This window comes from Delphinus delphis, chromosome 13 (assembly GCF_949987515.2).
Source record: "Delphinus delphis chromosome 13, mDelDel1.2, whole genome shotgun sequence".
In the NCBI taxonomy this organism is placed as follows: domain Eukaryota; kingdom Metazoa; phylum Chordata; class Mammalia; order Artiodactyla; family Delphinidae; genus Delphinus; species Delphinus delphis.
In genome coordinates this window covers 30,317,271-30,341,774 of record NC_082695.1, presented here as the reverse complement: position 1 = coordinate 30,341,774, position 24,504 = coordinate 30,317,271, and the positions used below count along the sequence as shown (strand labels likewise).

The 24,504-nt window shown below is 46.7% G+C and overlaps 1 protein-coding gene across 1 annotated transcript; it reads left to right on the top strand.

Moving 5' to 3' along the window:
* The first annotated feature begins 1,264 nt into the window (after positions 1-1,264).
* On the top strand, positions 1,265-24,504 carry RAB12 (RAB12, member RAS oncogene family). Its single transcript, XM_060028686.1, has 6 exons — positions 1,265-1,760; positions 13,837-13,897; positions 19,797-19,935; positions 21,587-21,676; positions 22,280-22,384; positions 23,317-24,504. Exons 1-6 carry the CDS (start codon positions 1,274-1,276, stop codon positions 23,428-23,430), a joined length of 996 nt encoding a protein of 331 aa, XP_059884669.1. The 5' UTR covers positions 1,265-1,273; the 3' UTR covers positions 23,431-24,504.

Genomic DNA, 24,504 nt, shown 5'->3' with positions numbered 1-24,504 from the left:
ACTGCCAAAAATAATAAGTAAATAAAATAAATTTATTTAAAAAAACACCGTGAGTTAATAACAGACTCCGCATAGGTTGTTAGTAGATGTTTTCCTGACGATGCTGATTGGCAAGAGGGGTCGCTCTCATTCCTATATAAGATGAGAGAAATCCACAGCTCAGAGAGGCTCCCTGATTGTGAGGGAGCTGTGCTTAAAATAATAGAGATCTGACCATATTTTAAACATGCTAACTAATGAAAAGACTCCTATTGTGATTGCTTTTGGAACGCTAAGAATTCTCTTATCGGTGTAAGCTTCCAACTTACTTTGTGGGCAACGCTAAAGTTTTACAAATCACGTTTATAGAGCAATAGCCACACGGGCTACGCATTACTAAATCCACTGCTAAATAAAGCTGAAATTTGGTGGGTTACCTGATCATTCTCGGCAAATGTGCCAGCTCCTATCATGTTTAGAACCCTGTGTTCTGAGGTGCTCAAGTTCACGCTGAGGAATTTGCTAAACAAATCCCTGGCAAGGAGTCAGAGCAGTGGTTTTCTGTATCCTTAAATCCTTTCAAATAGAAACGGCAAAACACACTGCCCGAGTCCACAATTCCTAAACTTTTGGAGTGTCAATCTTGGAGTTTCTTACTGTTTGAATCTGAACTCACTCGCTTCCCCAAAGGAGCAGCCTATTTATTTATTTTAAAAGTTAAACGGAATGAAAACTTCTGCACTTTGAATTAGGCAGCAATCAGGGCTAAAAATAACTGATTTCGCGAGTTTCCTACGGAAAATGTAAGACAGAGGTGATCAGTCTCCTTCCCAAGCTGGGTAGGTGGGGTCTGGGCCTGAGCGAGGGTGGGTCTGCACGGGACTCCCAGGGGGCGGGGGTCGAGACGGGGACCGGCCAGGGACTCTCAGCGCCCGGTGACAGTGCGAGTTTGTGGCAGTGACTTGGGGAATATCTCAGAGTTCAACAGGTTAGGGGGGAGACGGCTAACACACTGGCCTGGTGTTTGGGGGCTGCGCTCAATGACGGCAGGGACAGGAGGAGGGAAAAAGGAAAGGGGGGATGGGGATGGAGGAGAAGGGAAGGTGAAAGCCGCAGAAATAAAGGGCAGGGAAGAGAGGGCAGTGGAGGCAGGCAGAGCAGAGGGGGCGAGAACACGGGGGAGGCGCGCGGGCGGGCGGTCCTCCCGCCGGCAGGGGACGCGCTCCCGGCAGCCCCGCGCCCCGCCCCCCCTCCCCGCCAGCCGCGCCTGCGCCGTCGCTCCGCCTCGCCCGGGATGCTGCTGCCGCTGCTGCGGAGTAGCTGCTTCCCTTCCTCTTCCCCCGGCGGCGGCGGCGGCGGCGGCGGCGGAGCGGACACGGGCGCTGGGGGCCGGCCGGTGGCACAGCTGCAGCGCGGAGCCCGCGGACCGCCGGGGCCTCTTGAGCGCGCGCTCGCCCAGCCCGGGGCCGACCCGCGGCGCGCGGCGGAGGCCGAGGGAGCGCCGGGGCCCGGGGCGCGCGGCGGGCGGCGGGCCGCGCGGGGGCCGCATGCGTGCATGGATCCGGGCGCCGCGCTGCAGAGGCGGCCCGCGGGCGGCGGCGGCCTGGGCGCGGGCTCCCCGGCGCTGTCGGGCGGCCAGTCCCGGCGGAGGAAGCAGCCCCCCAGGCCGGCCGACTTCAAGCTGCAGGTCATCATCATCGGCTCCCGCGGCGTGGGCAAGACCAGCCTGATGGAGCGCTTTACCGACGACACCTTCTGCGAGGCCTGCAAGTCCACCGTGGGTAAGGCTGGCCGGCCAGGCCGTGCATGCGGGGTCGGCCCCGGGGAGCCCCTGCCTCCCCTGCCCCGCGCCGGGTGGAGACCCCCGTCCCCACGCAGAGTCGTCCTGCGCCCCCGCCCTGCGCCGTCACGAGGCCGGGTGATGCGCGGGGCCCGTCCAGCCCGGAGCTTCTCTCCCCGGAAACCCCCCGCCCACTCGTTACCAGGAAAAAGGTGGTGACAGGTGGGGGGCAGGTGGGCAGCATGGTGGACTCGAGCTGTGCCCTGGCTAGATGGCCAGAGTGCGTCATGTCTGGTGAATTTTGATGCCCTAACTTTGCCGTCCTAGGAGTAGGGGTATTTCCACTGTCAACCCGGCTTATTTTCTAATTTTGAACTCACTTTTATGTTGCGCTGAAATAATGACGTTTTAAATTCCCTGTGGAGGATCTCCGGGGAATATTCAAACTAACGCTACACTAAGTTTCTTTTAACTGTAAATGCGGGGCAGAAGGACTTCAGCTATGTTTGTCCGTGACCTCAAATAACCCCCCAGGGGCTCCGAAAGTGGGGAGGAGGCCTCCGGCACCGGCAGGTGCGTGAAGTATAGCGAAGTAATTACAGAACCAACCGGGTCAGGAAGTATCGTGTCCTCAGGATGTAAAATTGAAACTGCAGGGAAGTTTTCTGATGAAGTCACATGTACAGGCCTTGGCGTTGAGGTCTGTCAGGTCGCAGTCGGTAACAGCTGCTTCTATGGAAAACCCCTTAAAAGCTGTCAAAGGTAGGGGAACCCCGCAGATGAGATAGTTCTTCGAAAGGAAGATCAGTCACCTTCAGTAATAGGGAGGGATTCCCCTAGGGGAGGTCCAAGAAACAGTGAATATATGGTATGTAAAATATGAAACTCAGAATTAAAAGTATCATTCCACACACTTGTACAAATATTTAGTATTGTAACCAGTGGTAGTTCCAAGGTGATACAATTTGGGGATGAACTGGCTTTAAGTTGTCGTGTAACAAAACAGTAGTACATTTAAAATGTCTTATTGGAAGACTAACCTCCCAGTTTTTGTATTGTCATTTTGTTTTGTTTGTGAGAATGTGTTTCCCTTCATGCTTTTTTTTATAATAGATCATTTTGGACATATTTGTGCTCTCTGTACCCTGTGTGTTTTTAATATCTTGGCCTTGGAGTCGTGACATTAAAGTTCAGTAGCGTACCTTAGACCTGGTTCAGACATCCAATCTTGGATCATATAAAGTACAGGGAGTTATTAAACCATCCAGCGAGGGTTTATACTGTTATTTTAGTACCTGGCATAAGTGAAATAGAACTAAAAGCAATTCAGAATTATCCATCTTTTACGGCTCCACGCTTAAAAATATGTGAAAATGAAGAGTAACATAGCTGTACTAGGTGAAGAGAAACTAGCACAGGAATAATGGGTGGATAACAGGGCTTGGGTGGCTGGAGGGCGAGATGGGGGATGAGCACAGGTGTGCTTAGAACTGGGCAGAGGAGAGGTGAGGAGGGGTTTTTTAAGCCGGGGCCGCGGTGGAGCAACACCCGCACAGTCTGGGGAGGCATCATTAGGGGACATCGGGAATGAATGCCTCAGGACCTTGGCTGCCAGGCCATGGAGTGTGCACCTTCTCCTGTAGCAGCAGGAGCCATAAAGGCCTCTGGGTACAGCCCTGGCAGGGTTGCATCGGGTATTTGGGAATCGGGAAGAAACCGGGAGGCGAGGGGACCAGGCAGTCGGTTTCTCTGTCCTCTTAACAAACAAGCGTTAACGCACACGCCTCCCCACACCACTGCTGTTGTGGGGCTCCCTGTGAACTTGGACTTTGTCTTGCTCATGTTTGTTTCCTCCATAAGTAGCCTGTAGTGCTCAGCTTGATAAGTGTTTATTAGTTGTGGGAACTTCAGAGAAAGATGCTAACTTCTGGTCTGACCCAGAGTGTGAGAACACTTTAAGAAAGTTAACCCCCCTTCAATCTCTGCCTGTGAGCTGCTTTTCCCTTCCACTTATCAGATCACTTACTGAGCACCTACTGTGTGCTGGTGCTGTGCTACCCACGGGGGCTTGAGTGAAGAGGACAAAGTCTCTGTCCAGATGTGGCTCAGAGCCGTGGGGCTCGGGATGCCCCAGGGTGATGAGGGGAATGTAGAGATGTGTACAGGCTGGGGAGCGTGGAGGAATTCCCCCCAGTTGGGGTGGGATGAGGGCTGAAGGGGGAGGCTTCCTCTGCACTGGAATGCTGTAGAGATGAAGTTCATTCCCCGCATTCCTTTAGAAAAGCGCATTTAAATGTGGCGCTGGGTGTGCTGTACACTTGGGGTTGCCTCACCTGAATGCCTCACGCAGGTGGCTTGTAGGGTCCTTCTGAGGCCAGTTGTTGAGTTTCGTGTCCACGGAGCACAGTCAGCTCTGCAGATCCTGCTCCGCGGGCCCCTTGCCCTCACCCTGTACGGCTGGCAGAGTCTGGAAAAGACCATGTGCCCCGCAGCCCGGCACAGGTGCTGACCCAGGAGGGTCGCTCCAGTAATGGCTCAGCCAACCTCAGGCTGGAAGCGCGCATCTCCAGTGAGTCAGACCCACTGGACTTTCTGTAAAAGATCGTACCAGATATCCTGAGGAATTTGAGGTAATAAACCTATTTTGTAAAGTTACAAATGAACAAAATGATTTTTTTGTTGTTGTATTATTAATCAAATCAAAAGTTGATTTGGTTTACAAGACACACAGAACTCACCAGGGTATGAAACTGAAAAGACTGTTTTTAATAATTGACGTATTGGGACTTCCCTGGTGGCACAGTGGTTAAGAATCCGCCTGCCAAGGCAGGGGACATGGGTTCGAGCCCTGGTCTGGGAAGATCCCACATGCCGCAGAGCAGCTAAGCCGATGTGCCACAACTGCTGAGCCTGCGAGCCACAACTGCTGAGCCCACATGCCACAACTACTGAAGCCCACAGCACCCTAGAGCCCATGCTCTGCAACAAGAGAAGCCACCGCAATGAGAAGCCTGCGCACCACAACAAAGAGTAGCCCCCGCTCAGTGCAACTAGAGAAAGCCTGTGTGTGCGCGGCAACGAAGACCCAACGCAGCCATAAATAAATAGAAAAATAGATAGATAAATAAATAAATGATTGGCCTAGTTAATGGAAATTGTCTAGGTGGAGTATTACTTTCAAATGGGATTTTGTGTTCATGGAATTGAGTTACTTGGTCTGATACGGCTGGCGTGGTTTGACGGGCTTTGAAAGCCTCAGGAACAGCTTTTTGAAGTTTGAAAAATGGAAAAAAAAACTAGTTGACTAGAAATTCACAAGTCTCTAAAAAAAAAAAAACTCATAAAATTATGTATCTGTCAACCTTTGTTTTTTAAGGATTGGAAGCTAACTGTTAAGTTTGTTTGGATCGAAATATTTTTATCAGGCAGCACCCTGCCTCCACCCACCCAGCAGCATTAAATTTCTAGAAAAACATTCTAGAAAACCTGGGCTCTTGATATAAGCTTTGCCATAAACTAGTTTGTGACTTTGGATAAGTAATGTATTGTCGTTGCATGTAAAAGTTTACGGCCTATTAGTGGTAGCTACATTTCTTGAGCATGTACTGTGTACCAGCAAGAGTATACTCTTTCTAAACCTCACGACAATCCTGAAAGTTTCCCCATTTTACAGATGAGGAAGCAGAGTCCCAGAGGGTAGACAATTCATCCACAGTGGCCCAGCAGTCAGCAAGTGGTCAGGGCCAGGGCTGCAAGTGAGTTCCTTTTGTCTGTCTGTTCCTTAGCTTACTTCGAGATTTAAATTCACTTTATTCTGAAATTTTGGATGGCTCAGAATCAGACACCATGAAACCCTTTCCTACCTGCCTAATTTGGTCCCCCTGAGAGCCCTGTGAAGGTAGTGATGTCATCGATCTATGGTATCATTGACATTGACTTTCTTTAACTATGCCCCTATCATTTGTCACTTTCCTCTGGATATTAAAATACTGCTCTGAAACTTGCATTTCTTACCTAAATATTCAATTATTCAAATATCTTAAGCCTTTTACGTATTTATTAAAATATATTTAAATAGAGGAAAAGGAGGAGTAAGACAGTTTGGACCAGAATTCTCATTTCCTGGGCAGTAAAGTTTCTTTCAAAGTGCCGGAGGCCAACATAGGATTGCCATTTCTTTTACTTTGCCATGTAAGGACATTTTTTAACAATCCACTACCACCGACTTTAAAAAAAGAAGACTTAACATGAGGTAGACCAAAAAAATTAGGAAAGACAGAATATCAGAATTTAAAAGTTCTTTTGAATTCAGTTTGAGAACCTCACTGCTCTGTCTTCATTTTTCTCATTTTGCATCCATGCATTAAACTTCACAGCCTGGCCCCTGAGAGTAAGTGGTCTTAGAGGGTTGATAGCACTTGCTGGAAGCGCTGTTCCCACTCAGTCACGTGCCGTGGTCTCTGTTCTCAGTGCGCACCTCTTCGGGTCCCATGTGCACTCGGGAAGCTTGTTCCCAGGGCGGGGAAACGTCGTGGTGCAGGTGACTGGTTCATCAGGGCCAGCAGTAGAGCCGGAAGCAGAATCGAGAGGTCCAAGGAACAGGTGGATGTAAATGCTGTGCAGGACAGGCTGTCTGTGGATTGGCCTTGAATGTTATGGGACGAGATGAATGAGATGCAGGCCATCAGGTTCTGGTCTGCTTTGCCTACAAGCAGTGGAGCTGCTGTCAAGGGAAATCGACTGCTTGTACTTTATTCTGGAAATTTAGGTCACAGATTTTTGTTCAGAAACCCAGAATGATCGTTTCATACTGGATTAAAATGATAAGCTGTGTGTTTTGTGCTGCTTTTCTGTGATTGTGTGCAGTCTTTTCAGCCATAGCTGAGCTGCCCGAGTGTTTCACTCAACGAGGGAGTTAGGGAGAGTCGTCCGAATTCCCACTCCGAAGCCCAGACTCCGAAGCTCTCAGTGTCAGCCCCTCCCCTGCCGGGATGATGTAACAAGATGACTCAGGGAGAAGGGAGTGGAAGAGGAACGGTCAGTTTCTATGCCAGCGTATGCTGTGCAGTGTGTGATTTGGCTTATTTAATGCACCCAGGGCACGCTGATAGGCTGTGCAGAGCGCATTTGTGGAAATAAAGTAGCTGTCTTTCAAAATAAGTGTGGAAAGTTGGCGATCCCGGTTGTTGAGGTTGAATAAAAATCTATTTAAAGACCTGGCTTATGTGCCTTCAGCCTTTCTTTCAGTGTCGTGCACTCACACTGCAGAAGAAAGTTCTGCTTATGCTCGATGATAGGGATCCAGATTCTTCAAGATTGCCTGTCCTGCAGCTGTGGGCTCTGCGGAACCATCGGCCGAGGGTCTGTGGACTAGCTTTAGGAGGCAGCCTGGGTTCCTTCGAGAGCTGATAGGGCCAAATTATTCTCCAGCCTTGTATGCCAGAAACGTCGTTCTTGTGAAGCATTTGCTTGAATTTGTAAGGAAGGCATAGTTTTGTGCACTAGTCAGCAGGTCTTTCATGAGAGGCTGCTCGTACTTCTGTAAGACTCCATTCCGCAGGCCATTTCATGGTGCAGGAAGCACACCTGCTCACCTGGCTTGTCCTTTTCAGAAGGGGAAGTGAGTCCTGAAGAGGGCCGTGAAAAAAAAAAAGGGAGGATGTAAAAAGCTACACTTTAACAGAGGAGGAAGGGGATTCTTCTCCTTTTGTCCTTTAGTTGCACAGCTTTGATATTCAGAAAGGATTTGGAAAGCCAGAACTATAAGCCTAAAATAGTGCCCTTAATTGGATGGGATTTTTTTTTTTTTTTAAACCCTTGAACTTTAAAACCAGAAAATACAACACAGGCTTAACAGAACATTGTATGCCGCAGGAAACCTTTTCCCCCCAAATCTGACAGCCTCCTCTGTTTGGTGTCTAGTGCTGACCTAAGGCCTTAGTTTACAAAACCAAAGCACAACTTGCAGACCCACCTCCGGCAAGCTGGTGATGGGGGTTGCCCGGGATCGCAAGTCTTCTCGTTGTTCCAGCGTAATGTAACGCAGAAGCTAGGCCTGCTACACAATCACGCACCCGCAACCAAACTTTCACTTTTGGTTTTTCATTTAAGACACTGGACTGTCTCCTTGGCCACTCCCATCATTCTCGAAGCTCCCGGCAGGGGGTGGGGGTGAGAGGGAGGAAGAGTGTGGGCTTGGGGGGGGTGGGCAGACAGTCCTGGATTTAAGTCCCAGCTCTACTCACAAGCTGTCACTGTCTTTAGGCAGCACCTTGACTTCAGTTTCCTCCTTCATGAAAAGAAAAAATAGAACTCACACTCTGTTCCTCTCTGGTGCTACAGGAACGAAATAGCTTATGTACCTGGACCAGAAAAGGCAACTATAGATGTTCCCTTATCCTCCTAAATTATACTACAGATGCAAAAACTCTGCAACACTCCAAAATATAATTGTTATCCTTTAAGGCTGCGTACTGAAATACATACAGGTGAGCATGAAGTGTCAAAGTGTAAGCACAGGACCTGGGTAAAGTAGAAAGGCCCTTGAATTTCCCGGCATATTTTATGGGCCCGTCTGATCAGTGGTAAACTTAGTATTTAGCAAGTGAAGAAAATGTTACTGATCTGCCATTTGATCATCTGGGGGTTTTTCTTTTCCAGATCTTCCTCCCCCATCGACATTCTCTTCCTCTGGTGACCAGGAGGTTGAAATGACTCCCTGCTTTTCAGCCGGGGTCTGTGTGTAGCCAGAGGGTAGAGCCAGGCCTGCTCGTTTGGAAGCAGTCTGAGCCGGCCAGTCCCTCACTCTTGCTTTTTTATATATTTCCCTAGCAACGCAGAATTCCTTTTTTGATGTTAAAAACATGTTTACAGCTCCCTCCCAGTAGTTGCCTCCATTCTTGCCTTCAGGTGAGGCTGTGCAGAGACCTGGGAGGCGCCAGACTGCCTGGGTTCAAATCTGCGCTCTCACACTTACCCACCTGTTGACCTTGGGCAAGGTACCAGCTGCCCGAGCTTCAGTGTTTCATCTGTAGAATGGGGACAATGACAGTATCTACCTATAAAAGCATCAAGAAGATCCCTGCATTGAGTTACTATACGCAGTAAAGCCGGGAGACATTGTTCTTTGTCTGCAAGGGGAGCACATCCTTGCCCATGAAACTTTCATGACAACGAACACGCACCCCCTCTGGAGTACGTGACCTCAGACTCCCCTCTCCTTGCCGGATGAAGTTCACGTGTGTCCATGTCTGTTCCAGCCAAGTGCACGGCCATCTCCTGCGTGTGTCCGGGTCAGGGATGGTGGGTGGTCTTTGCTGAGGTGCAGGCCATCCAGTCTGGACTGAGAGGGGCAGGTCTTGTTAGACTCGGGGTGGACATTTAATATCCTCAGACCTGAGAGCATTTTTTAATGACATGCAGTCATTTAAACTATTTTAATAGTACCTGCTTCTGAGATGATCAAAGTATTTTACAGTTACAGTAACTTAGTTTCCATTTCGTTGAATTCTCATAACTCGGCTTAGGTAGGAAAAGCCCCCCATAATATTAAACGGTAAGGTTTCAGAGGTTCGGGGGCCTCCTGGGGTCAGTACTACAGGAAGGTGGTCTGCATTGCCTGCCCTTTAACGGGTGCTCTCCCTGAAAGGCGGTGGTCAGGCAGAAGGCTGGCCTCATGTTCAAGAGAGGGTTTCCTAATGTTAAATTTGCCTCTATCTGTGTGACCTTGACACATTTCCTAGTTTATTTTCTCACTGTCAACTCAGTGGAAATGCTGGGAATCCTCTCCATCAGTAGTCCAGGATTGGGCGACACCGTCAAGGATAGATGTCCTTGGAAGAAAAGCCAGTGTGTGCACCTAAGATAGTTATTATAAATTGGCAGTAACGTCGTAACCACTGCTTGAATTGAGACCTATTTCAGAGTCTGTGAAATCATCCATGTTAAGTAAACTAGAATCGTAGTCTGGTGCCAACTGCAGGTCCTCGTTGTTGGGGGCGGGTGTGCGAGTGGAGGAGGGACGCTCAGCTGTCATCGCAGGCATGGGCCGCCGTGTTATTTTTGCTTTTATTTTGCTTCTTGCTGGAAGGGAATGTGAAGAAAGAAGCTTCTGTTTATTTTTGCTATTTTCATTTTTGTAACTTTTTATGCCCCAGCAAAACGTAACACGGCAGTTTTTTTTTTGTAAATGTTTTGCCTTCAAGGGAACTTAGAAATCTAATCAGCACCAAGTGCAACAATTCTTTATGCTCTTGCTGAGATTTATGAAAGATAAATACAAAGATGACAGCGCAAGGGTAAACGTTGTTCTTTAACAGCCCCTTAACAGCCCTTTAACAGTGACTCTGGGCCATTTGCAGATTTTGCGCTTTTCCTTGTTTCCACGCATCTGACTTTTATGTTAACAACCTTTGGTTGTGGGCAGTGTTACAATTTTGAATCTAGGCTCTGCCCCTCAACTGGCAGAAGTGATCATGACTTTCAAGCAAATGACCTTGGCCTCGCTGAGTATAGTAGTGCCTGGCTCACTGGGCTCTGAAGGAGCCCACGTGCTGCATGTCAGGCACAGGGGGTCTGACAGATGCCCACTCTCATTGTTATTAAAGGAAATTAAGATCAAGCCGGCTTGAATAGAATACATAGCTACACCCATTGACAGAGGGATTACCTGTGTCCTTTCTGATCAAAATATTTTTAGGAAGACTTCATACATTGGTTAAGCTTAAAGAAGGGTAGGCCCCTGTCACGTGGCAGGACATTCAGTTAGTGGACCATTTCCTGTCTATGTGACTGAGTAAACTGATACCGTAATAATCCGCTGGGAGGGGCGCGTGTAGGGAGAGGATCTGGACGTATTAAGACTGACCATCCTCTCAGGTTTTACCATCAGTAACAGGAATTGTAGGAGAAATGAAATGCTCCATTTCCAGGGTGATGTGTGTGAGCTAGGCGCCCTGAATTCCACCACTCTGTCCACCAGGCACACTCAGGACAGAACATCCGCCCTTCCTTCCTACGGTTTAAGTGTGTGTGTGTGTGTGTGTGTGTGTGTGTGTGTGTGTGTGTGTGTGTGTGTGTGTGTGTTTCATCATCAGTCCTCAATTTCCTCTTATTTCCAAGAAGAGTCAGCATTTCTCCTTACTCACCAGCGTTTGATGGAGAAGAGGGGCAGGTTTCCATTCACCAGGTTTACTGGGTCGCTGTGGTGGGCCAGGCAGTGTTCTAGGCTCCAGGGAGCCAAAGGTGAGTGTTCCTGTCACATGGGGGAGACCCACGGGGCAGGGCTGGAGGGGGCAGAACTGGTAACATGGATGAGGAACGCGGGTAAGGCATGGGGCTGTCGGGAGGCTCAGATGGGAAGCACCTAGGACCGAAAAGGTTCCTGGGCAGAAAGGGAGGGTCTCCAAGAGAGAAGAGCAGAGGAAGGCACTTTGCCAAGTGCCTGGGCTGTTGATTTCGGTCTGGATGACTCAACTCTTTAGGGGCAGGACTGTCTCCACCACCTGGTGGAGTGGTAGGCTGGCTGCTTCCCATTGCTTAAGACGCTATAGGAGGGGACTTTCCTGGCGGTCCAGTGGTTAAGACTCCTCACTTCCAACACAGGGGGCAGGGGCTCGATCCCTGGTCGGAACGGACATGCCACGCGGTGCAGCCAAAAAAAAAAAAAATTGACACTATAGGAAACTTCGTTTTCAGCAGAAGTTGCCGCTTTTTTTTTTGTCCCTTATTTGTTTATAAACATTGGTCCTGGGCGGCCCTGCTCAGTCAGGAGTCTCTGTGCTGACTTTTCTCAAAACGAATCCCCTATTTGAGGCTATTGGTGACTTGTTACCTTTTGTTAAGGATCATATATAATTTCTATGACATGTAAATGTTAAAAATAGCGCCAAGATATTTTTGACTTGATGTAAAAAGGCTTTTAAAAGATGTGTAGTTGTATACTTCAAGGATTTGTTTCTAAGCTATAAATGGAGTAAGTTTCCAACCATTACCAGCTACTTAGTGGCTGTTGGATATGGTAAAGGAAATTTCATTTAAGAGAAGGGACTATTTTAATGATCTGTTTTCTTCTGTGGAATTTTAGATTTAGCCACTGGGTATTTTTCTGTTGTTGTTAGTGATGTCATTAACCTACTCACTAAAACTAGGTAGTTTCGGCTAAACAGATTCTTAATCCTATTCGCTGTTCGCTCATCTTTGCTATGTTCTCCTATTGAAATTAGTAGTGTATTTATAATCACACAGTGATAACATTACCACTTATTCCTGATTTTGACTATTAATGCCCTTTCCTTTTATTTTTACTCATTAAACTTTGTGGTTACAAAATAGCCACAGTGCAGGACTGCTGAAGTGGGAAAGTTGTTCAAGTCGGTTGACAAAAAGGCCTGACATGTTCAGGCTCAGAACGGTTCTTAGCAGAGAAAACGGCCTAATCAAAACAAAAATTGTTTGTGCTGGCTGTTTCGAGGGATTCTTGTAGTTGACGTGAAGCAGAGCTCACGAAGTATCATCGGCCAGTTCTTTTCAATAAAATGTAGCTGGCACTGCAACAAGTCTCAACAAGTTGCAGCTCCCTTAAGTAAAATTAAAAAAAAAAAAAAAAGGAACTAGAAACAAAAGCAAAACAGAATAGTAGTCATGGCAGAATATGAATTTGATTTGTAAATTGCTATCACAGAGTAACACGGTGAGGCCCTAATTTTATGCTAATATCAGGAAGAGAGGGTTTTGTCTGAGCTGTGCCTTTTTAAAATCAGAACGTAGCATGTAGGTCCAGGCTGGTTTCCAGGCCTGTAGAATATCACGTTAGGCTCTGCTCTTACCTTGTGGTTGAGTCATGAAGGATTCTGCTTGGTCTCTATTTGAGGATGTTCGTCGTGTACAGACATGCTTCCTGTTTCAAGGCTGTCTGCGAGTCAGTTGACTCGGGAAAGCAAAGCTTTTCCAGAACTGCAAGTGAAATTGGCTTAACCACCGTTTGCTGTGACCTTTGAAATCAGGGCAGGTGCAAGAGATTAAGAACCAAGATGCAGTAGCCTATTCTCCAGCTGTGACATTTTATATTCCTGCCACTTTTCTTTGCTGTACAGACCCTGGTCCCACCCAGGGTTGTAAACATGTCTGTTGTTTGCACTGGTGTCTGCAGTGTGTTACTAATTATAAAAGTCAGCCGCATGCCTTGGGCTTCACCTCAAGAACATCATCTGACTTTGAAGAGCTGCATCACTGCCCCACCCCCCAGCCCCGCCCCGGTAGAGGCCCGGCAGCATCGGGACCCTGGATCCATGAAGCAGTCACGATATAGTTCCCGTAGAGATTATGTTTCCAGTTCCCAAATTTAGCTGGCATCCCTTTGGTTTATTTTTTCTTAGCTGTGAAAATTGTGTAAAAAATATTGTTTTGAAATCTTGAAGTTTTCTATAAGTGAGAAGTATATAAGGTAACATCCACAGATGAAAATTTGGTTTAAAAAATTATCTGAAGCTTTAAGGGCTGAACTGGAAATGGGTGATGATTCATGCTGGTTTACTTGTTACCGTTAAAGTAAATAAAAAATGAAATTAAGTTGTATGAGTAAATTTTTAAAAAATAATTCCTCTTCCACACTATTGACAATATAATAATGTCACTTTTGTGAATGCTAAAAAATTTAATACAATAATTTCTAAATTCAGACTAAGGCTGTTTGAAATCAAGACTGAGTTTCCAGTGTAACATGTAAGAATTTTCCCCGAGATAGCATGCTTATAAAACCATTCATTTTTCATGTAATGATTAGTTGTAATTAATGGTTTTTATGCTACATCTCTAGTAGTCATAAACTCTATTATGAATAGCAAATGCTGCATCTCAAGTTCAGGGTAAAACCGAACATACCTTGGCTCTTCAGTTGTGCCGGGAAGCACAGAGTGATGGTCGTTACGCATACTGGCAAACTTCTGCTTTCTCCTTTTAGGATTTAGTGTGATCAGTTTTTTTGGTTTTTCTGATAATGGCATAAAAATGTACAAGTAGTATTATTTTTCTGACGAATTGCATTGTTTTTGCTTCATCTTCGTCTGTTTTATTTACAGGTGTTGACTTTAAAATCAAAACCGTAGAGCTAAGAGGAAAGAAAATTAGGTTACAAATCTGGTAAGTGGGCATCTACACCCAGTCCTGCCACGTGTGTTTACCAGTCCACATGCTTGTCTAATACAATTAACCGTTCAAGCTGGTCTGTCGCTCCTATGTCTCCGCTCCTTTGCTCACATTCAAGTGGAATGAACGGACCTTCCTTCAGGGGAGAGTTCACTTGTCAAGGGAGAGTTCAGGAAAGAGTCCACTTGTCTCAGATTCCATTTGCACATAGGAGTTGTGGGGAGAAGAATGTGACTTTTATGGCAACTAGTTTGGAGCCTTTAGTCTCTAGTTTCACATCATTTGACAAAACCGTCATCACTAAAACGATGGCTCCGCTGCTCGTCTGCATGTTTTTCACATTGCTTTGCGAGCATTCAGAGAAAGGCCAGTGTGTTCCTCCCCGGAGTTGCGCTGTCTCCTGGCAAGTCCCCCACAGGCTGTGTCCCTGGTGGCACCGCGTGGGGGCCACCGTGGGACACGCATGCCCTTCCAGCTCCATTGCCGGAGCCATGTGCCCTGAGGCCCTCCGTGCCCCATGGAGGGGAGCCCGGAGAGACTGGGCTCCCTGCACGTCAGGAGCGTGTGAGAGACTAAACCAGCCATGTGCGGACCGCTCAGCACTCGGCCACCGCGGGGACCCCCGGAGCCCCTCTGGAGGAGGGCCCGGGGGCGGCGGCAGTGGGAGCGGCCCTGCCGGGGGTGTCCCAAGTCGCCCTTGCTGTTAACATGGTCGCGCGGCAGCATCTCAGCCACTAACTCCTCCCGCAGGTAGACCTCAGCTCTGAGTGTTTGTCCGCCGTGTGTGTGTTGCTTTCATCCGCGTTCATTGCTGCCACGTCGGTAGCTCCATCGTCACCTAACGCTTGCGTGTTAGTGCCATGCCTCATCCTCACCCGTGTCCCTGTCTGGGGCGCCACTGCCCCCGAACCAGCGGAGGAGCTCGCCGGCCGTCAGGTAATGTCTGCATTGGTGACTGCTGACTGTTTAACCCACTTGAAGGATTGGGGTGGGGAAGTGTTGCTTTTCTGTTTTGTGTTTTTGTTTTTCGTATTTTTGTTTGGGGCTTGACTATGAGACGTTTATGGTCTTGCCTAAATACTTGGTAATAGAAAATGGGTATTTCTTACTCTGTTAGCCCATGACTGAAGAAGGCATCAGGCTGTGTGTGTGCATTGCTACCCAGGTTTTGAATTCTGGAAATAGCAGCCGAGTACCTTTCACGCGAGCCGCTGTTTCTAACCGTACACTCTTTAAGGTAAAGACAGTCTTTAGGGACTTCCCTGGCGGTCCAGTGGTTAAGACTCTGCGCTTCTACTGCAGGGGGCACAGGTTCAATCCCTGGTCAGGGAGCTAGGACCCCACAGGCCACATGGCGTGGCCAAATTTAAAAAAATAAGACGGTCTTTAAAAGGATTCTCGGAGGCTTCCCTGGTGGCGCAGTGGTTGAGAATCTGCCTGCCAACGCAGGGGACACGGGTTCAATCCCTGGTCCAGGAGGATCCCACAAGGCGTGGAGCAACTAAGCCCGTGCGCCACAACTACGGAGCCTGCGCTCTAGAGCCAGTGAGCCACAACTACTGAGCCCACGCGCCATAACTACTGAAGCCCACGTGCCTAGAGCCAGTGCTCCGCAGCAAGAGAAGCCCGCGCACCGCAACCAAGAGCAGCCCCTGCTCGCCGCAACTAGAGAAAGCCTGCGTGCAGCAACGGAGACCCAACACAGCCAAAAATAAATAAAAATAAATAAATTTATTTTTTTTTTAAAAAAGGATTCTAGGGGTGTGTCCACCTCCGTACCTGGCACCTGTGAAGGTTGCCTCACAAAGGAGACACAGGTGTTGTGAGAACGTTTGTGACGCACAGTGGGTGACAGCAGTGTCCCAATGATGACACTGTCACCTGTCCAAAGAGGCACATCCTAGGTGATGTGTTAATACTTGGGTTCCATCTCAGGCAGGAGTAATCTGATTTACAGAGGTATTTACGTCCAGGTGTCCTGTGCCCTGGAACTCTGCTCACTACAGGACTTCTGTGCCGGTGACATTGGATCCTTCTGGAATCCAGCTGCCTTCCTTTGAATCTGAGCTAAGACGGCCCAACCTTGTGAATCCCGCTCTGGGGGGTAGAGTGTGAGCGTGCAGCTATGGGAGATGCACGCACGCCCCGACACCACGGCTCTCTGGAATGTGAAAGCTGCCTCCACGTCACTTCTCTGCTGCTCCTCACCCTTTGCACTTCATTCCGGAATTTTTAAAACTGCACAATGTTGGTGGAAAATATAACTGAGGGAGGGGCCGTCAGATTCATTGGAATTTTTTTTTTTTTTTTTTTTTTTTTTTTTTTTTGCGGTACGCGGGCCTCTCACTGTTGCGGCCTCTCCTGTTGCGGAGCACAGGCTCCAGATGCGCAGGCTCAGGGGCCATGGCTCATGGGCCCAGCCGCTCCGCGGCATGTGGGATCTTCCCGGACCGGGACACGAACCCGTGTCCCCTGCATCGGCAGGCGGACTCTCAACCGCTGCGCCACCAGGGAAGCCTGTCATTGAATTTTTTGAGAGGTTGATTGCCAGTTTTCTACAGGGAGTGTCCCAGGGATTCAGTGAGGAAGTAGAGTTTGTCTTTTCCAGAGGGGTTTTCACCAGTGAATAATGTACCTACTGACGCCAGCTACCTACTAGTCCCTTAATACTTGAAATAGGATTCTTATCTGAAATAGGATTTTTATCTTCTGGAGTATATTATTTAAGGAAGGAAAAACCTTCTTTCCATCACTGTGACCCCGTAGGTAGGAAGGAAGCACTGGAGTCGTGGCCCAGCCGGTAAAGGGACGCGGGGCTTCTTTCCTCCCTGGGAGCCGTCCTCAAGCTGTGGCTGTTGTGACCTGCTGTGTCCCGGGTGTGCTGTCATCACTTTACTCTGTCCCGGTCGAGGGCGTAGGGGGAGCCGATGTGTTGGAAAGAGCTCTTCAGAGACCCTGTGCTCTGACCTAGACTCAATCCATGGAAGCTTCACTGCTGGCCGGTTTTCACAAGGAGGTTGTGTTAGTAGACATGCATTTTTTCTTGATGATTTCTGGATCTAGCCAATCTAAGAAAGTATTATTTACTACAGATTCCTAAAGGTTTAAGGTAGCAAAAGCTGCAGATGTCATTGTCGTGTTTTTAGGTCACACTTTATGTCATTGCCACATTTTTTAAGTCCCTTGATTATCTGTGGTTAAGAAAAGGACCATTTTCCCATCTCTGCTTGAAGCGTTTCCAAGTGTATGTATATAGAACTTGGTGTAAGTATAGCTAAAATAAGATGTCGACCAGAATGTAGTTTCATGAATTTGTATCCACATGCTGTCTGGAAATTATTCACAGAGACTTAGGTCTGTTGTGTTGAGATGGACTTGAAGCTGAGAACTTAGCCTCCCACCTTTAGGCAAACACAGAATTAAGATGCTTCCTATGAAGGCCTCTTGTTCTGTCCAGTGCTCACTGGCAGGGAATTTGGTCTTCACCAGCGTTCTTACGTTGACATCAAGTTTGTTTCCTTTCATTCTCTGCTTGAAGAGGTAGAACGCTTCATACACTGACTTTGGTTCCTACAAATTAAGAATTGTGTCATTTAAACTGATATATTAAATTTTTAAAATGACAGTCTTTGAATTCTCAAAGCATGTTTGCATTACCCAACTGTGGAAACAGGATAGCAGGAAGTTTTCAATTTGCACCAAAAGCAGAGAGAGAAATAATAATGAGATCACAGGCCACCGGTAATAAATGATGATTTGGCTGACAGTAATAAGCTGTAAATCTGTAAGAATCAGCTCTCAGTCATTACAGTGAAAATTCAGGTTCATTGAGATAAAGATGGGAAATACTAGGATTCTTCATCTTCATAGGTAGATAAACCAGGATCCGGGCATTGGTATCGTGTTATCATCTAGCTGTGTGAAAAGTGGAGAGTACTGTGGAATTTTTGTGGTACTGGCTCAGCGTAGGTATTTAATATACACTTAACTTTTGCAACCCAGACATTTTGGAAATGTGGAATAGTCTCTCAAGGGAAGACGCTTTTCTGCCGCAAGCAGTGTGAATGAGGCACAAAGAGACGGAGTCAAAGGAATGGCCTTAATGTCTCCTCTCTGGGGTCTTGTGAGCTGGCCTTATTTGGACTTATTTGTGTTACAGGTCGCCTCAGAGTTTGCCTCTCGAGGTCTCCGCCCTCTTTCTGTGTGTCTGACTTAAAGCGGAGAGAGTCAGCTAACTTCACAATGTTTCTAAGATCCCTAAGTGTGCTACTCATGTAGTGGGTTTTTTGAAACTGTATCAAAAATGCCCGTTACAGGCTTCCCTGGTGGCGCAGTGGTTGAGAGTCCGCCTGCCGATGCAGGGGACACGGGTTCGTGCCCCGGTCCGGGAAGATCCCACATGCCGCGGAGCGGCTGGGCCCGTGAGCCGTGGCCGCTGAGCCTGTGCGTCCGGTGCCTGTGCTCCGCAGCGGGAGAGGCCACAACAGTGAGAGGCCCGCGTACCGCAAAAAAAAAAAAAAAAAAAAAAAAAAAAAAAAGATCCACATCCAAAAAAAAATCTTAAAAAAATAAAATAAAGTTTGTTTGCCTTGAAGTGACATCCACTTTCTGCATTTTACCCATGTAACCTTTTGTTCAACACCTGTGGATCGAGGGCCCGCAGTGGGCCGGGCACCCACTGGACCCTGGTGGACAAAACAGACCGGCCTCAGGTCGTGGGCCTTCCAGCCAAGGGCACAGGGCAGTCTTACAGCCTCTGGAGCAAAGCAAGTAGCCTTGTTTTACCAGAAAATGAATTTGCCAGCGAGCTTCGTCGTTTGTTTGGGCATAATGACATATCCCTAAGCGGAGCTAATTTGGTGGCAAGTCTAGTCTGATCAAAGCTGTAAGTTACAGCACCTTTGCCGTATGTGTTTTAGGGACACGGCCCCGCAAGTTTCACCCCATCCAATGCGTTGGGAAGAGGTGTCACATCATCTCCCCATTTCAGAAGCTCACATGCTGTCCTGTGAGAGGCTGTGGATGCCTTGCAGGGGAGAACCCCGTTTTCTGTGTACCCCACCGCCCCTTCGCTTCCTCTGCCACGAGCCACCCATGTCACATGGCCCTGGGAGTATGCTGTGAGTTAGGGTTCTTCAGGAAAAACTAAATTATAGGTGGTCTTTAAAGACAGTCTGTAGATTGTCTTTAATTATAGATTGTCTACAACGGTAGATTGTAACTAAAGATTGTTTTCCTGATCAGAAGGCCTGCTCTGTTGAGCCTCGGTTGTAAATTTGTGATGATTCTCAAGCAGTTTCTTGGCTTCTTAGGTTTAGAAAATGGGTTTCAGCCAGCTTCTGTGCACTATTAGTGTGCGTGTATCTTCATGTGGAAACGGACAACTTTTCCTGGAGGGAAATAAAGCTTTAGATTTCAGGGCAGCAGTCAGAGAGTGATGAGCTTGGTTGTTTGCAAAGCCATTTGGTACCTCTTCTCCCTTTGCCTTTGACCACTACTCTGGAGGGATTAAGATGATAACAAGACCAATTCTGTAGCGTTTTTCATTAGTGGGGACTCCATCAGCAAAATCAGATACTCACCGTCGAGTTCAGTTAAAAGAGTTCTAGGCTTAAATCTTTTCCGTTATCATCCATGCATTTTGTCACTGTTGATAACCACCTGGTTTATGGTGTGTTATACTTTCCACCATTTTACATGGCATTTGCTTCTCTTCAAAATCTTGGTTTGAAAGAAATTGGGGCTTCCTTATGATTTTGTTTGGATGTACTTAGCTCAGAAAAGCTACCCCCCACTAAGAGTGAATATGCACAGATGTGTGAGGAGTTGCTCACAATTGGGCTGAGGCTCTCCCTGTTGTTGTTCAGAACTAATTTTTGCTGCTGTTTCTTAGGGACACAGCAGGTCAGGAGAGATTCAACAGCATTACCTCAGCTTATTACAGAAGTGCCAAGGGGATCATATTAGTATATGATATCACAAAGAAGGAGACATTCGATGATTTGCCAAAATGGATGAAGATGATTGATAAGGTAGGTGTTGCGTTTCTCTCTCAGATGTGAACTCTTTGCCTGTAGGTATTAATCATTACAAAAGGAAGAAGGGAAACATTTATGGAGCATGTTTTTCCATCCTGAATGGCATTTAATCCAGATGACAGCGTTCAGAGTAGGTATATAGCCCTGCATCATAGATGAGGCAGAGAAGAACTAACATGTCCCCAGGATCCCCTTATAAATAATAGAGCCAGGATTTTTATTCTGGTACCTGGGCTGTGTGACTTCAAAGCCCAGACACGCTCATTGCACACTGTCCAGCTGCATCCCTGGAATCAGATTCAGGACTCCTTGTTTCTGCAGAAAGTTCACTTGGACGCACACTTTGTGAGTGTCCACAGAGTGACAACCTCCCAGGGACAGCTGTCTCTACTGTGCCCGTGGGAGATGCCAAGGGCCTTGGTCACCACGGGACCTCTGCCCTCAAATGAGAGATGGCCTTCACCTCCTCAGTTGGAACTAAAGAAGAGTTTATCCTTTGGACCACACTTGACTATATGGAGACAACCCAAGTCTATATGAATCATGTAATCTGTGGGTTCCCCTCTGAGAAACGGGGACCCAAAATACACATGTAGACGACACAGCCGCTGAGGGTGAGATGTGGTGGTCAACAGTGGCCACATTTTGAGAGTTTTTTTCGCCCTTATTCAGTAATTTGATGTTTAGTTCCTTTGTGTAACAAGCACACTTAGTATATTATAAATTGGATTTTGTTTACAAATTGTATTAAACCCATCTGTTAGATGATGTTGGAGAATGTTCCTTTGCAGGTCTTACTAAGCACATTTTCAACGCGTGCCTCTTTAAAGTGTGTTAGGGACCAGGGTTGCCAGGGTTACGGAGATGTCGGGACCCAGGGCGGGTCTGGGCTCTGGGATGGCGAGTCTCCGGATGTGATGTCCTCCCCTGCTGAAGCCGCGAAGTGTGCTCCTAAGGACCTCAGACAGGGGCGCCCTCGCTGCCAGCTGCCAGCACGAAACCGAGGGATGGAGTTAAAACCGAAGGCAGTGGCCTCCATGTTAGGGGCTGCTGTTCTTTTAAAACTTAGAAATGGAGCTTAACTTTTCCTCATTCTAAAATTAATGGTACCTTGCCATTATAGAAAATTTAGAAAACCAAGAAAAGCACAAACGTAAATTTTAAAAATCTTTAGTTCTGTCATCCAGAAAAACTAGATTGGGTCCCTGCTCCATTTAGTTTTACACCTGCTTGTTTAACTAACTATTGTCACAGGGGCCTTCCTGTGTCAGCTTAATGTTCTTCCGAAGCTTTTGTTTTGTTTTGTTTATCGCTTCATTCTTTTGTGTACTTTATTTCATTCTTCACCTGCTTTGTGGGATTTTTAGGTTTTTTTCAACTAAGTGTAAAACTTTGCCTATATTTTGAGTCATTTCCCTAGGATAGATGCTTAGGAATCATGGGTCAAGGGTTGAGAACATTGTGCTTCGTCAGGCCTGTGACCACAGTGCCGTGAGCCCAGCAGGAACCCTGCCCGGGACAGAGTAGATGCTCAGAGATCGTGAAGCAGGTGGTCGGAAGGGTGAGACGTGTTGCCTTGGTTGATGTTTCCCGTCGTGTGTGATGTGCCTGTCTTTGAAATGCAGCTTCTTTTACAATCCCACAGTACGCTTCAGAAGACGCAGAGCTTCTTTTAGTTGGAAATAAGTTGGACTGTGAAACTGACAGAGAAATCAGCAGACAGCAAGGTGAAAAGGTGAGGAAAGGGGGTCTTAGCACCCACGCTCTGTACAGTGAGCACTCTGTGTGCTTTCCCTTTTAATAAATGACCTTATAATTATTTCATAATTTTAAAAAAGTAATCACTCAGTTGCATCCTTCTTATTCATTTGCTCTTGTTAACTTCCTGCTCCTTTAAATTCATTTTGAAATGGAGGGGAGAAACACGCATTAGTGTATCCTGCATTATTTAGTATCTCACCTGACATCTTATACAGAGAAATATTCTTTTAAACCATATAATCGCTTTCGTCGTGGTTTTTCTCTCACTCTGACCTTCCGTGGAGAAACTGTGATACTCACGTTTTAAATGTCAGATACACTACAGTTTAGAAACTTGGGCATGTAGTTTGACTTGGCGTCACCTTACAGGTTTTGTTTTGTTGTTTTCTTATCATGTAGGAAATTGGCTACACTTGTGAACTTTACATTTGAGGGTAAACAGGACTTTCCAGGCCTTTCGTCCCAGCCCTTCCCTGAAAGCCGAAGCCCCAGAGCTGTCCGTCCCCCGTCACAGGCCCCGTGCGTGTACATTAGATTGTGTTGCATCCCCGCAGAGAAAAATAATTTGTTTCCTTAGTTTGCACAGCAGATAACTGGGATGCGGTTCTGTGAAGCAAGTGCCAAGGATAACTTCAACGTGGACGAAATATTCCTGAAGCTTGTGGATGACATCCTGAAAAAGGTAAAAAGAGAGAATCGTACATCGTGAAAGCGTTTCATCTGAAACCTGTTCATTGTTTCCTTTGCTATTTTTGGTTGGGAAACTTTTACGTAGAAAGGGAAGCACGGGGGTCATCGTCAGGCTGAAGACCAAGGGGGCGAGGACCCGGCCCAAGGAGCCAGCTCGCTGCCGTGGCAGCCTCTCCCCACGTCCCTAGTGCCACGTTCCCGTCCTCGCTCAGCCTCACACGTGGTCTGGGGAGCGGGTGTGACCGCGGGCTGTGTTATTTGACTTTTGCTCCCCTCTCGGAGTTTTCCGACAAAGGACTGAGTTAGATACAGACAGTGGAGGTCTTGCCCCGCCTTGGGGCCCTGCTGTCCGGCGGGACCTGAGGCCGTCCCGGGGCCTTTTGTGGCGCCAGGTGGCAGGAAGATGGCTTCACTGGACAGCAGCACTTTGTTCAGGCATCTTTGGACTTGCATCCAAAGATTTCTTAGTGAGATCTTTAAGTGTATTTGTATTACTGTTACACATAATCGACTCTGTTCAAACGTAATTCAGAAGCTTCTAATACAATGGCTGTCTGTACAATTACCAGGAGAAGGTGCTTCTTTCTTTAGTAATGGTATAACCCCGGAGAACACAGAACTGTTTTTTCCTTTTTTGGTACGTTAAGTTTCCATTATACTGGACTGTGAAAATAAATGTTTATGAGGTCCGTCGGCTCTCTTCTGCCGTAGGGTGTGAAATAGGCTGCGCGGCATTTGTGTGATGGTTGAAGCTCCCTGAACCTGGTTCTTAGGTTTTGGCTTAATGTTTTCATGCCTAATTAAATTCTGATGATTGAAGAGTTTTCTATACAAAATACTTTGGTCTTCTATAATGGTATGATTTGTAGTCTTTACATATACATTGCTGGGTTAAAAGGTACTTGTCTTTTTCTTTATCCTCAGATGCCTCTGGACATGCTGAGGAACGAGCTGTCCAATAGCATCCTCTCCTTACAACCAGAGCCTGAGATCCCACCAGAACTGCCTCCACCCAGACCACACGTCCGATGCTGTTGATTCACTACTTTGGAGACAAAGTGGGAGCAATTCCTGGAGAGGGGAAAGTTTCCATTCTGCACTACAATCATTTTGACCATTTCCTTTCGCACTTTGTAATCCAAGTCAGAGCTATACACTAACTTGTAAATACGCAGATATGCAATCCTGGGTAAGTTTTGGTTATAAATGACATATTTCCCTCCAAATTGTTATATTTCATGCATTATCCCGGTGCCTAGTGTATGTACACTGGGAAACGTAGTACTTCTAATACGAAGAACAGGAGAAATGAGAGCTATAATGTTTCTTGAAATAAATAATTGTCCTTGTTAATTATATTATGAGGACAGAGATATTCTGATAAGAAGAAAGAACGTGGTGCTTTGCTTACTGTTTTAAAGAAAATTTGCAAAACTAAAGACTTTTGGGGGAGGGGGGAAAGCGATCTTGAATGCTTTTTCTTTATTTACATTTCTCCCAGCCGTAGCATCTTTGAAGTGTTGGAGTGTTTCCCACAAAGCAAGCCCATTTGTAGCCGTCTTGAAGGTTATTTATTCACATTACGTATTACTGATAGAATATGACTAGTTAGAAGGTAGGACTTGAATTGGCCGCGAGGCCCGAATCTCTCTGGTTTCCTGATGGACATACCCTGTGCTTTTAAGAACTACAAAGATTCAATAAAGAAATGTTTTTGAAACTATAGAAGATTTAAAAAGAACACTGCTGTCCTAAACAAATCTTGTTTAAAGGAGTTTTAAAGAGATACATTTTACTATATCAAAGAACGTACATGTATTTGCCTAAACATTCTATATACCTTTGTAATGATAAAACTTCTCCCCTTGATGGTGAAGCTTATTCCTATTAAGCCTAGACTGTGTTCTTTTTTTTTCCCCCCCTGGTCTGATAATGAATTTGTGAACTCTGTCTTTGGTATATCTTTTCTTAAACTGCACTGTTTGTTTAGTCAAGGTAAATAAGTCATTATGTATTTGAATAACTTGGCGTGTCTTGAGTGTTGTGATATGAGAAGCATTGTGGTCTTTCTACACTAATGAAATGCAAATAAAATTTTGTATTTATGAATGA